The 14,959-nt window shown below is 33.7% G+C and overlaps 1 protein-coding gene across 1 annotated transcript; it reads right to left on the bottom strand.

The window, feature by feature from the left end:
* LOC18602162 (protein NSP-INTERACTING KINASE 1) lies at positions 1,698 to 5,390 on the bottom strand. The gene is made up of 11 exons (XM_018119201.1): positions 4,976 to 5,390; positions 4,751 to 4,883; positions 4,544 to 4,615; positions 4,294 to 4,437; positions 4,094 to 4,165; positions 3,897 to 3,956; positions 3,713 to 3,810; positions 3,442 to 3,591; positions 2,990 to 3,331; positions 2,517 to 2,896; positions 1,698 to 2,394 (listed from the first exon to the last, which is right to left on the bottom strand). The coding sequence occupies exons 1-11, from the start codon at positions 5,091 to 5,093 to the stop codon at positions 2,074 to 2,076; spliced, it is 1,890 nt and encodes a 629-aa protein (XP_017974690.1). The 5' UTR covers positions 5,094 to 5,390; the 3' UTR covers positions 1,698 to 2,073.

Here is a 14,959-nt window from a genome sequence, read left to right as displayed (position 1 = left end):
GATTCTGTCATTGGCGGAAGATCTAGACTTATTAAACTTAATTCTCCCGCAAACATCGAGCAATGTTAGTACAATAATACACTTACCGCACAGGAGTTGTATTGGAGTATTTGAAGATGATTACCGCACAGGAGTTGTATTGGAGTATTTGAAGATGATTAATCTTGCTCATTTACCTAAGCTTGAGATTCTGACCATTATAAATTGTGGGGAGATGACATTTACGAGGGAAAAGCTTGGAAAAACACTTGGGAAGTTGATGGAAATTTCACCTCAGGTAAACATTAGATACAGGTCATCAGTTTCAACTCTGTTCCATATATTTCACTTAATCATGAAGTAATACCTGTGTATGTCCACAGATTTGGTGAAGTAAGGCTCTTGTTGGATTTTTGTGTTCCAGACTTGTGTTATTGCCTTGCTGGCAGTAAGACAGTAATTGTGTGAGCATTGGTTACCTATTGGAGTAATTCAAAATCAAAATTTGCATATATATGATACTCTTCTAATTCGAGTTTAAGTTCTTTATTGTTTTGTGATGATATTGTGGTTCAGAAAGAACACTTGCAATGTTTCCATAACCTCCTGTTGAACACACGTCTCAGGTAATTAATCCAAGTTCAAGTTTACGTGAATTTTTAAACAGATATACATTAAATAAATGATTTCGAATAATTAATGAATATTACATTTAACAAATAGTTTTTGATTTCAACAAAATTTTAAATATCTTAATAATATATTATTTTAATTTCGGATAATTCCAAATAAACGGTACCCTACTTGCCGTCATTTCTATAGATAATTCATACAATCTTTCTTGTTAGCCACTCTGTTCATTTTCATGTATGTTGGTTCGTTTAGAAAGATATCATAAATAGTTACATGCCACTATTTAATTGTTCCTGGATATGAGGCGTACGTACACTTTGACGCGTTACCTAATGTTTCATATAGGTCCCTTTCGATGCTCTGGAGGCCGCTCATCATATTTGCAGGGAAAGTAACCTGGTGGGTTTTCCGTGATGTTTCTCTGTCAAGTATTTGTCATGTGACTGGTCTTACAGTCACGGTGTTAATGAACCGTATCACACTCTGGTTCGGCCGAAAAACATAAAAAGAATTTATTTATGTCTCATTTTAATCTTAAAGAATAATCGAGCGGTGGAACTAAAATGATGATGGTTATTATTTTTTAATATTTTAAATTTTTTTATCATTGTTTATATAAAATTTGATATATATAATATAATTATTTTTTTAATATTTTTATGTAAAATTTTAAATTCATTATTGACTGAAATTGATTTATGGAGGTACTGCTAGGGCCATCAAACTTCAGCCATTTTCAATGCAAGTTGCTTGATTAGATATCTGATTAAGATGAGCTAGCATCCACTCATTGCACGTTAATTTAAACATCTACACATGAAAACTTCATTCCTGTAGAGAATTATGAGATATTTTTGCTAAATCTTTGGTTTTACTAGTTTTTAATTAGATGACATGTATATCCACAACACTAAGCACTGCAATTAAAATGAAATCAAGCATTTGATTTAATTATTAATGTATAATTTTTGAATTCAAACATTTGATTTAATGATTAATGCATGATTTTTAAGTAAAGTTTGAACTTCTTTTTATCCGGATCAAAATAATAATAATGATAAAAAAACAGTGTAATTAACATGAGATAAGCATAACAACCTTTACAATAGAATAACTATTTAATTTTGAAAATTACAATTAAGACCCGAATAAAGAATGTTTGATCTTACACAAGAATTAACTGGACAACCTCTCAGATATTTCACTCAATAGGAATAGCAACTACAAGAAATTTCCATTTCAATAATGTCTTCGTAGTACGTAATCTGTACAGTTGGAGTAAAAAAGGAAAGCAAAAAGGGAAAAAATATAAAAATAAAAAATAAAATTGAAGGCCCTTTCGAGCTATGCTATGCCACTATTATGGAACTGTAGGAGTTCTAGCATGCTGCTTCAACTATAATTTTCTAACTCTTTTTGAAAGATTAAAAAAAAGATTTTATAGTGAATTTTATAAGGAGTTCACCTCGGGCCAGAGAGCTCCATGGCTTGAACGAGTAATGAAGAGTCATCAGTGAGATCAGAATATCGGTCTGATGAGGAAAACTCATGGGGCTTGCACTTAGTTGCTTCAGCTCTTTGGGAAGCTTCCCATCTTTCGGCCAGCCCGTCACCTTCAAGCATTCTAACCACTTCAGACATTTTCGGTCTATGGCCAGGAAGGTATTGTGTGCATAGCAATGCTACTTGAACCATCTCCTCTAGCTCAATTCTATCATAGTTGCTTTTAAGATCCTTGTCGACAAGCCCTTCAAGCTTCTTCTCCTGATGAATTTTCCTTACCTGCAAGTGCCAATTAATGTCACAAATATGAAGGGGAATAACTATGAATTATCTAATAAGAGGAATCGATGCTTTAATATTTAAGCATTCAAGGTGAGAAGCTTAAGAGAAATTATGCTCACCCAATCAAGCATTGCTCCTTTCTGGTTAGCAGCCTTGCCAAATTCTAGCGCTCTTTGACCTGTGATTAATTCAAGGAGGAGAATTCCAAACCCAAAGACATCTGTCTTTTCAGAAGACTGGCCTGTGGAGAGGTATTCGGGAGCTATATGTCCCACAGTGCCCCTCACAGCTGTTGTGACATGTGAATCTTGGTGATCCAAAAGCTTTGCTAACCCAAAATCTCCCACCACAGCCTCACAGTAATCATCAAGCAATATATTTGCGGCTTTGACATCCCTATGAATTATCTTTGGATCACACTGCTCATGAAGGTATAGTAATCCCCTGGCAGCTCCCAGAGCAATTCTCTTTCTGGTGCCCCAGTCCAATACCGGTTTTCCTGTCGCAAGAAAAATTCAGGTTTAGTTCACCTACTCAAATATAGCATTACAAAATTATGGCTACAATATCAAGCAAACTCTTTGTATTTTACCTTTGAGACGAGAGGCAACACTGCCATTAGACATATATGGGTAAACAAGAAGTTTCTCTGTGGGTGTTATACAAAATCCATAAAGCCGCAGAAGGTTTCGGTGCACTGCCAGGCTGATCATCTCAACTTCAGTCTGGAACTGTATCTCTCCTCCTGCAGCATTACCATCTTTAAGCCTCTTAACAGCTACAATTGTTCCATCTTGCAATATTCCCTTGTACACATTCCCAAAACCTCCCTTTCCTAGTATATTCTTGCTGCTGAAGTTATGTGTTGCAATCTGAAGTTCTCTGAACTGGAACCTCCTCAAATTTCCAAGGGAAACTTCCTCATGATGTCGGTCTGAAATTTGAAATGACAAGACGCAATTACAAGTACTAGTTAGCTCTTACACCTCAAAGATGCTAAAATATCTAATGAAGACTTCTGTAGTAAGTCTAATTATCTCAAACCTTTAACATCAAAGAATATCTGTTCATTCCGCCTTTGTCTCCACCAAAGTAAGAGACCTAGTATAAGAACCATCAGGGACACGCATCCGATGCTTGAGCCAAACGCAATGGCTATTTTGTGACCTTTGGATCTGCCAGAAGGCCGGCCAGCTTGAGAAGCGAAAGGGGTTCAAAGTCAGATAAATCACAAGAGTGCTTAAAATTGATATTCTCTGAGCACAGTAAGAATTGAGAAAGTTGAGAAAATTTTGGAAATTCTAAAATTCCATACCTTGCGAGCTGTTCAAGTTCATGGACATTGGCATCAGTGTCATCCCATGGCATTCTGGTTCAGACCCTGTTGCGCAGATTAAAGGATTCCCCACTATGCTGCAATAACGTAGTAGCGGAGCAAAGTTTATCAACATAATGTTCTGCTGAGACTTGAGAGTCAGAGGTGAAGATAGGGGATATACCTGAATGTTTTAGCAGCAAATCTGGGTACTGGTCCACTTAGATTATTGTAGGACAAGTCACTGAAACATAAAAGATATGAAAAAAGAAAAAAGAATCAGAAAACCATGTATAGGAGCATATTTCAATCACAGATACAAATCATTGATCTAGGAGGAGGAAAAAGAGGAAGGGAGAAAACAAAGATTAAGAGGCTTACAGGAAGGTAAGCTGGGTCATGTTGGCCAAGGACACAGGACATGCTCCCGAGAGACTGTTGTTGTTTAGCCTCCTAAAATCAACATTTGCAAGCCCTCATGTTAAAAATTGAAACAAAAATGAGTGCAGATAATGGACATGGTAGTCTTTGAGCTCTTCTCTCGAGCTTTCAGGCTCTGTTTCGCAGATTTCGGTTCTTACATGTATTGGAGGCTCCTTAGGTTGCCTAAAGAGGTCGGAATTTCCCCAGTGAAGGAATTATCAGAAAGATCGAGTGTTTGAATCTTTGAGAGCTTCCCCAGCTCTGTAGGAATTGGTCCTGTTATGTTGTTATTCTGTAAGAGCCTGCAAAATTAGTGTATACCAGCATTCATATTAGACCATGAACAAAAAGATGCATTCGATTTGAAAAACGCTTTGATTTTTCCGCAGTCATCTGTTGGAATCTTACACAATCTGAAGATTTGTTAAGTTTCCTATGCTTGGAGATAAAGTACCAGATAAATTCTGGCTTGGAGTGCCCCTGCAACAAGACCATTTCCACCACGTTCAGAAGATGTTCATCTATTTAATAATCTCACTTCATGATGAATGCTTTGCTTTCTCTTGTAAATGTTCCATATCTTCTCCAAAAAATTGAGGTTAGAAAAAGACTTACAGGCCAATGACCAGGCTTTCAGGTGAGCAAGTCACCATTGCCCAGCTACATGGATCAACAGCATCCGCATCCCAATTATCAAGTACACCATGAGGATCATGTAGAGCTGCCTTAATAGCCATTAAAGATTGCACTGAAAAAGAAACACCGATATTATGAGATCTCCCTTCACATGAATACGCACTCTTGTTGATAAAAGAAAGAAAATGCAACTTTCCTATTTACCTTCATAGTTTACACCTTTGGGAGAAAGTAATCCATTTGTAGGAGCCCAAAACCATAAGAAAGCCATAAAACAAAAAGCAATTTCTCTCCTTGTCATTGCCATTGAGCTAGAAATCATAAGAACAAGAGGCAGCCAGTTGCCAAAGCTAAGCTTGTGTTCAGTGATTGTTATCAGAAAAAACAACTTTGAAATGAGGCTCTCTTGTTTAAGATAATCCTGAGATCAGAACCCACTCCCTCCTTTCCATGCCAGAAATCCATTCACTAAAAATCTTGTGTCAGACACCAAGGAAAAAAAATGAAACCAAAAGAAAAAGAAATCACAGATTTATTGGTAGTATAAAGTGAACTAGCACGCCTGTCACTGGGTCAGGAGAGTTGAAAGGAAAAGAATATATAATGGCCACAATCTAAAAAGAACAAAACTAACCAAAGCCAAGGTTTATATTCCAAGAACAAGGTCACATTAGGAAATTCCCTTGTTATATTAATTACATTCTTTGCCTACAAAAGTATTCAACATAAGTTATATTAATCACATTCTTTGCCTACAAAAGGTATTCAACATAAAGTATTAAAAAGAGTGCCACTAAACATGAAATTTTTTTAATTATTTTACATCTCCTTTCAAACTTAATTTTTTACTTTATTTCATACATCATATGCATATGTGTGTGGATACTTGAAAGGGCATTGTACATTGCATATAGCAGATACTCAACTGAAGCAGCACAAAATGGACAGAGAGAGAGAGTATGCATTGGGAAGAAGAGAAGTATATGTACTTGTCTTTTGCTTGGGACAATGGAGAATCCAACATTCCCTGAGTTTGGCCATTCAGTAAAAGTCCCAAAACCCATTTTTTCCCCATATTTTTTAAGTCAGTTTTTATAAGCTAGTTGTTTTTGGTTAATGGATTGAATTGAGAATGTGAGGATCTCAAGGGAGGGGCAGATGAGTGGCTCGAGATTGATGATGACAGAGGGATTTGGTCACCCAACCATTTGTATTTTCATATGACCCCCACATTAGTATATCTGATTCTCCACTTCATTATAATCTCAAAATGGTCAATAATTTATGCCAAAATCTACTCACTTTTGGGCTGTAAATCAAGGGTTAAAATGTTGGGTTTCTGTGTATGCTTTCTTTTTTGCTTTATTGAAGATTCCAACAAATCCAACATCAGCTAACAATCACACGCTCTTGCTTTTCCTCTTTACCTCCAGCAGACAGTCATTCCCTCAGACACTTATAAAAAAGAGCTATACTTTTAAAAGCAAAAGCTGCCACCCCATTCTCTAAATTATTTGATCATGAATTATTGTCGATTTTCAAACTCTCTCATGGCGCGTGCATATTCTTCTCCTCTTATTTTGTAAAAAGAAAATGGTTTTTATATAAATATACAGTAACTTTAAACATTAAAATACCTGCTCTCTCTTTTTTAAATTGTTTGATTTTCACAAAATTAAGTAAACTTTTTATTTTACTTATTATATTTTATCTTAAATATTTACATTTTTTTAACGTTTCATAATTTTTAATATTAAGAAACAAAAAAATGATGGAAATAATATTAAAACAGGAAAAAGGGTAACAGTATCAAGTATTAAAAAATATATAGTTTTAGAAATATTTAAAAAATGAAAATAGATAAATAAAATGCATGTCATTGATGACATTCCAGTTTGACGCCTGTTATTATTTATTTTACAAAAGGTTAATAGACCAAATAAAGATTATTTTTATAATTTTAGTACTGATTTACGAAGGTTTTGTGCTATTCTTGGTTGTTAGGCACACTAGCCTGATTGGCTCGTGGAGAACAAATTTACCCAAAAAAAGAAAAATGTAAAAAAGGAAAAAAACTATGACGTTTTTTATTATTGGTTCATGAGAAAGAAAGCGGACCGTGCCAGACCGGGTTCAACTAGAGTTATTGGCGGGACAACTGCAAAAACAAAACACCAAAAATTATAAGCACCTCTTTCTTTTTTTAAAAAAATTTAATTTAATTTAATTTTTTGATTAAATATATTAGCTAATATTAGAAAATTTACATGATATTGATCATTAAATCCTCATATATTAATATTTTAATCGTATAGTCCTTAATAATGTAAGGTGGTTATGTCATATGACTAACGAATAGATTTAGACCATATATTATACTTTGTGTGACACGCTTCATTCGTGATTAACATGCTTGATTGACAATACCCACTAATAAAGCCTTGAATGAGATCCTGCGTAAGCAAGCTGAGATAAACCTGCCTCCAAAAAGACAACCTAGGCCAATGGATAGAGACGGGGGAAAGAAGAACTCCAATCCTGAAAAAAATGGCCAATCATGCACAAAACAATAAGAAAGAAAAATGGAGACAAACATCAGCAACGCAAGAAACGGAAGAGCAAACATTTTATATGGCAAAATGACAAGAACGTCCAGAGATTAATGGCCGAAACCACAAGGAGGCATCAAGACACGTATATATATAATTGTCTCTTTCCTTTGTATCACCTATCAGAGTCTCAATCCCCACAAAACAAGCCATATTCCCAATGGCAGATGCTGGGTTCATCAGGACCATAGCTCTCAGATTTTGAATCCAATATAATCCAAAGGTAAAGTTTTAACCCTTGGTTTGTCTTCAATGCTTTGTCTTCTCTCCTATTTTGTCTATGAGAAGTGGCAAATCATAAAGTAACAAGGCTGGGTATGGGGGATGTAATTTTTTTAATAAATTTGAAGGTACTTGGGGGGGCATTGGATGCTCCCACATGATACATGGCCTCTTGTTAGAGAATGCTGTCAGCTAAACATATTGCCCTACCCAATACCCAATTTCACTTCCAAAAGAAGAAAAGGACTCTTAACATCACGAGCAAGCATGTTCATCAATTAAGGGCATGCAATGACCATTATATATAATTACCATTTTGCGTGATAATTACCAGTCAATTGTTATTCAAGAGGCACCAAACCTGTCCCTTATTTTTTTTATTGAAAATGACAAAATTATATCTGAATACGACTCTTTATTAACTTTTTTTTTTATTTGTAAGAAGAGGAAATTTGATTAAACTCTTTGAATAGGAAATCATGCAAAATTAATGAATGAAATATGCTTAAGAACACATTTTTTTATATTAATAGTTTACAAAACCTTGTTTGAAGTTAACCCTTTTTAGTAGTAGTTAATTATTACTAATTAGTATCTAATCTTGAATATATACTTTTTTGAAATAGGTCTAATCTTGAATATTGATACATAATTTTTGTTTGAATCTATCGATACATTAATTATAATATTAATCTTATGTATCCTCAAAGCAAATGATCCGTATCTAGTTTCATTTTCTTTTTGCTTTTTTTTTATATTTTGAAACAATATTTGTTTCCTCTTTGACAAAAGTCGAAATTTAATATGCTAATTAACTAGTTTTATAGGGGAAAAATATATTAAAGGCCTAAAACTAGATGATTTGTTACTTGATAGGTTTGTGGTTTCCGGAAACGTATTAGTTCTTGACATTGATTATTGATATTGACTAAAGCTTCTAAATTGAGGTAGAAGTTGCTGAGAAGCTTCTAAAATTGACATTAACTAATTTTTTAAGTATATAATTTAAAAAAATCACCTTATTGAATTTGAACAATTAGGGTAATATTTTTTTTTCAAAAAAATTAGAAGGTTATTTTTTCATAATGTAATGATCCTACAAACAATTAGAGCATAGAGTGGAAAGATAAGATCTCTAAGGGGACAACTATGCAAAAATTATATACTCCAATTTGAAAGGTTTGGATTCAAATTAATATTAACAAGAGAGAGTGAGATCTATAAGATGATCAGAGATAATTATTTCTTATTATTTAATCTAAAACCATATACGCCAAAAAAATATATGAAAAGCAAAGAGAAGGTCAAAGAGAGTCTTAAGTACTGGTGGACCATGAGTTTTATGGACAATGCCACCAGGTATATTTCCCAAATGAGTAGCAAATAATTACTCTTCAACTATTTTGATCGAGGGGTTTGAATGGAGGGAAGGGCAGCTCCATTTTAACTTCTACCCTCTCCCCTTTGAACATTTGAAGTACAAAATCACATGATATTTGCCTGAACAAAGCTAGCCTTGACAGAGCTTCCAATAGCTTTGTTCAGGCACTCCTAGAGACCCCATTTGTCTCCATAACTCAACCCCACTCTGCTGGTCTTCTCTCCACTCCAATATTTTGTACTTTTACGGCAACTCTTTTAACATTTGCCTCCATTATCAAATTCCATAATGAAGCTTTTTCTTCTTCTTCTTCTTCTTCTTCTTCTTCTTCTTATTCTTTTTGAGAAGTGAGCCACTTCATCATGAAGCACTACTACACGATGCAATCATGTTGCACCGAGGGATCCAATGGATGCAGATCATAAAGCTCATTAGATCATTGAAGGGATAATTAATTCTTTAATTGGTGAAATCAAAATGTTAAGTAATTAAACATCTTAATAATCTTTGGACATTCTTCATGACAATAGTAATAATGGTATGGCGGTTTTAGGGGATGCTTTCTAGGGGACAATGGGCATCATTTGGGTTGGCTGTAAGTGGAGAGCAACTGTCCCTCCATTAAAGTTTTGAATGAATTAACACTTTATTCAAAAGAGAGATTACAATTTTTATTTTGTTCTAAAAAGAAGAAAAAAGGAAGGGTTGGGGTTGGGAAGGCAATCGATCGATTCATATCTAATACTAGAACTTTTCTAAACTAATAGGAATAGTGTTTAATGTGCTATCACAACTGTTTTCATATGCATAAAATTTACAATTTACTGGTAATTAACTGTTGTAAATGATCTTAGTGAAGTACACTCCAAAGAAATTAATTTATTGGAGGGCACAAAGGGAGAAGAAAAGGTTGTTGGACTTGGATCCTAGCTTATCCATGGCCTCTTGATTTCTTCTTTGACGCAAACTTAATCAAGGTGTAGAGCAGACCATGCTTAATTCTATGAAATAATTCCAAAAGATATAGTAGAAATAATATTATAAACTAGTCGATTCAAATAATAAACTTGGCAGCAGAAAATTTTTGAAATCATAAGGAGGCTTAAAGATAGCTGATACCTAGCTAGCAACGAATGCTTCTCAAGATACTTGGGTTCTCTATCATCAAAAAAAGGTTCCTTATCTTGTGAATGGTAATCATAGTAAACCAAAGCACATTCATTGTTATTTCTTCTCTAAATTATTAAAAAAGAAAGAAAGAAAGAAATCAAAAGAAAATAATGTTAGTGGCATTAGATTGTGACCTGTGAGCCCTTCGAAATGACAAAGATTTGTCATTGACAGGAAAGTAAAAGTTGATCTCAAAGGTGTCCATGAGATTAAAGACAGTGATTGTACCAACATGGGCTTGGAGAAAGCTTTTGTTTGAGGGAACAAGAGGGTCCCATGTTCCTAACTTTGTGACGGACCAGAACAGCTAAGCTTAAGCCCCTCCACTCTCCTCCAATGACCCAAGACCTTACTTTAACCCTGCACTCTTTCCTGTCTTCCCACAAAATTATTTGACCTTCGGTCTATGCATTCATCTTTTACATCATTTGAACTGCTACACTATCATAACTTTTCCTNCTCCTCCATCCTTATCCCCTCTACTTCCTTTTGTCATCAGTGGAAAATTTGCCTCCCACGATATGAGGTTTGTTTAACCACATTTTTGTAAAGTTCTTGCGGGATTTTTGGGTTTGCTTAAACTTCGAGGAAAGTGCAAAAGCCCGTCTTAAGAGTTCAATGTTAAAGTAAAAGTTCACACCTTTACATAGACTAAGTCTATTACGTAGCAATTCTTTTTTTTTTTTTTTCATGTTCATAAATTGCCAAGAATGCATGAGAAATGAAAGGAAGGGGTTCTTTGCGATTTTAGAGGCTTTCTTTGTTAATCTCACATTATCTCGTATAACAGTATATTTGAACAGTTGTTTTGATCAATAAATTTAAAAAATATAATAAATATATTAGTCATTCACATTTATAAATATTATTATTTTAGTCATTTAATCGTTATAATAAACCTCTCACGTAACATTTACATCACCACCCATGTCAGCTGCTTTGTTACGTGGACAGTCTACTTGAAAAGAAACAAATTATTTATAAAATTTTTAATTGCTTTCTTTAAATTTCTCTTTTTAAATTTTTTCTTACCATGCGGATATGGACACATGTACTTTGATCAAAATGTTATTTTCCAAAATTAGTTGATCGAAAGAAAAAACATTTGAAAAGTTAAGCGATCAAAATATATTTTACTCTTGAATTTTCATAATTTTGTTATTTATTATGGATTACTCGTTTTATTATTATTTTTTGAATAAAAGCTTTCGATAAGAAGTAGAAAGTCCAAGTAATTTCATATTAATTTATTTAAAAATAAATAAATAATTACAATATAACACTAATTATAACATAAGTATAGTAAAATCAAACATTTTGTTACCTAAAAACTTAGATTTAAGTCTTCAATAAAATTATTTATCTTTTTAACCTAATGTGCATTTTGTTTCTCCTTTAGAAGCAAAAGGTAAGTACTTTATAAGAGTAAAACTAATTAGGAGTTGATAAAGGTATCATGAATCCGAAAGAAACCATTAATCTACTCAATCCAAATCCAACCTAACTGATTTGATTGAAAAAGTCAATAATCAGAACTTGAAATTATACGAAATCAAATCTTAAATAATTTAAATAAAAATTGACTCGAACCTAACCATTACTCCAATCGAAATGACTCAAAGGCCAAAACTTAACCTTTTTGAAGCAAGATATATATTTATTTTTTATTTTACTTATCAATTCTATTAGAAATAATAAAAGTATATAAATAATTATAAAATTGACCTAAAATCAACTCAATTTGTAAGAATTCTAAAAAGGCAATTACCTGAACCAAACTCATCAGAAACGTTAACCAATCTAAACCTAAAATGGGGTGAGCATATAATCAACTCAAATCCAAAGCAACCAAAACTTAAAATTAACGACAACAAATTTTACAATCCAAACTCGAAATAATCTAATTTGATCCAATCAATTGCTATAACTAGAAATTAGACAAAACCTTAATTTTTCATTTTTTAAAGTCTTTTAACCTTTACCGTTATTCTTTTTATTCTATCTACTTGTAGTTATTTTTAAACATAATATCCAAATAAACACCTGAATTATATAAAAAAAGTTAATTAAATTTTTACACTTTTATTACATTCAATTAAATTTTTATATTTTTATTTTAAATCAAATAAATTTTTATCATTAATTGTTGACTAACTAGTTAGTCAAAGTTATAAGTGTGAATTTAATATCATATCATTTATATGTAACGTGATTGAAGATGTTGCTTATTAGATTTTTTAGTTATTAAGTTGGTTTTTTTTTCTCAATCACATGTTTGAAAATCATTGATTTAGGAATTTGAAAAAAATTAAAAGAATCTGATTTCTAAACAATCTAAGCTATCAGGGTTTACAACTATCAAATTTATTAAACCATCCGAGAAGACAAAATTGCAATTGAAGTCGTTAAGAACAAATTTCTGATAGAACTAACTCACTTAAATTATATTCAAAAACTTAATTCAAGTCATTTCAACACCCTTCTTTTTATTCTTCTTAAACAGTTAATGCAGCGAGCTATCTTTCATCGCTACGGAAGAGGAATCGATAGAACAAGCAGCTGCGTCGCGTCGAGAGAGGCTTAGAGCTCTTAAAGCAACCGAAGAAGTGTTAAGCACCCCAGATGAAATAAACATTGAAGTTAGAGTAATGTTAATCCAATTCAGTTAGACTGGTATATTTTTTCAATAACAAAGTCCGACGTAGAATAGTATAATTTTTCGATAACAAAAACCAAGATCAAGCCGAATCAATTGACCAATTTTCAATTTGGTTCTTGAATCTAATTAAAGAATGATCGACATGGTACTCTAAAACTTTATTTTTCCTTTTTGGGTACACAAAGATTTTTTTTTTTTTGAAAGATTGTAGTTTCATTGCAAAGAAGGCTGGAATAATCCCTTTTAAAAATACATCAGTAAAGAACCAGTGATTTGTGGGCTATACCTGGGCACAAAAAGCAGGTATAGTAAGACCTGCTTTAACATAAAGATTTAAGTTAAATAGTAAGAGATAACCCTCATTTATCTTATAAATTCCAATTCTCTTTTTAAGATATATTATTAACGTGGTAAGTAAAAACCAATTGGTGGCCACAAATGGATGTCTGATGTGGGCACAGTCTAAGACCCAAAAATGGCTGCAGTTTTCCATTCATGGTCCCCTCTGCCTTGTTCAGTTGCAGCTTCAACAGAGTGGCAGTTTTGTAGGAGTAACAGCTACTAATCATCAAAACATAATGGCAATTTTGTCGTAATTGCTGTACGAACATAGCTTGTCCCGTTTGGTCCTCACCCTCCATTCCAGAAAACACAAGGCTAGCAGGGACTTGCTTTTATTTTCAGATTAAGAAATTTGAAATGGAGATTAAAACAGGGCCAAAAGGGTGGCAAACAAACATATTTCGCATGTCATGTTCAGTCACACTCACCGCGTTTTGCTCGTTCACAAGTCTTATTCACTTGATCTGCTATTAAGATTGGTGACCCATTCTTTGGCTGAACAAGGCTGTGGCATTAATTTTTAATTAATTTCCATGGAAATGCTGAGACAATACAACCACGGCAACCTTACACTGGGAAACTTTTCACAGAAGGTTATCTTGAACAATCTCAAGTCTCTGGAATTCAAATCAGCCTCCAGGATTGTAATTTGTTAGCATAATTATGGGTTTGGCTTCATGCTCTCCCAGGAAATGTTCACTTTGTCTCTCTAGAGCATCCTGAAAAGAGTAACGGATAGCCAAAGGAATCAGGGACTTTCATAGTTTGGGCCTGCATGGGTAACTTCACAATCGCATGCAAACACGAAATTGTATCTGTTTTTTTTTTCTTTTCTCCCTCTTCCTAAAGGCATTCTGCTAAAAAGCCTGCAGTTTTTCAACCATTGCAGAAACATAATGTGCAAACCCAATCTAATCCAGAAAACGAATTTATGCATAAAAAGCAAAAGTTCTTGCTCTGGTCCCCAAAATCAATAATTCCAAAAAAAAAAAATACAGGTAGTTTCCAAGACCACGTGTCGTTCTAAATTTTGGTTGCTTCCATTGGCAAAATGTAAATTCTCATGACACCACCATGGCTTGATGTTGAATTCGTATCAAACTAACTATTTGCAATCTGCTGGTGTGTAGCTAAATGTATCAGATGCATAAAGACCATTCTGAATTTGACAATCCAACCACTAATAACTATAAGATTCTGCCCATTGTTTCATGAATAAACAGATAAAAAGTTCACACGAATCTTGCAAATTAATTAAAAGACACCATTACATGACCTTTCTTGCAAAGGTAACAGTGAACTTGTAACTTTACTTTCAAATGAAGAAAAGCATGTTCATAGTAACATAACCGTCCTTCAAGATGCAATTCAACGACGGTAAGTTGTCCCTGGAAAAAGTTTGAGCATGACAAGAAACAACAGCCAGTCAAAGAGAACCTCAACAAATTAACAGCAGTGCTCTTGCCTATGTTAGTTACATTGGTACCAAACTCCTTTCCTGTTCTTTTCTCCTTGTTTGCGTTTTTGGGGCTAAAGATTGTTACCTAAACTCTTACAAAGAATACATGCATCATAGCCGAGGGTTGCTTCTTAGAAATCAAAAATAGGTCCAGTCGCTGAAGGTCAAGCCACCATAAGAGGTACCAGAGCTTTTTATTCTCTGACCCTTGGTATGGAATAGATTTTAAGATCCGGTATTGATTAGCAGGGCTTCAAATAATCATCGAAAGGAGATAGTTCAGGGTCATATCATGCCGTGAATTGGCCTAGGACATATATGTTTCCAAGCCCACCCAAATTATCCT

Source organism: Theobroma cacao, chromosome 4, assembly GCF_000208745.1.
Source record: "Theobroma cacao cultivar B97-61/B2 chromosome 4, Criollo_cocoa_genome_V2, whole genome shotgun sequence".
Taxonomy (NCBI): domain Eukaryota; kingdom Viridiplantae; phylum Streptophyta; class Magnoliopsida; order Malvales; family Malvaceae; genus Theobroma; species Theobroma cacao.
The sequence above is the reverse complement of the archived record's forward strand: the minus strand, read 5'-3'. Positions and strand labels throughout refer to the sequence as shown.

Bases quoted from the DNA above. Each gene is read 5' to 3' on its own strand.
- LOC18602162 (XM_018119201.1), bottom strand. From the start codon at position 5,093: ATGATTTCTAGCTCAATGGCAATGACAAGGAGAGAAATTGCTTTTTGT. The intron at 4,884-4,975 runs GTAAATAGGAAA...TTTCTTTTTCAG, and splicing joins CAAAGGTGTAAACTATGAAG to TGCAATCTTTAATGGCTATT. The intron at 4,438-4,543 runs GTAAGATTCCAA...CTAATTTTGCAG, and splicing joins TTAACAAATCTTCAGATTGT to GCTCTTACAGAATAACAACA.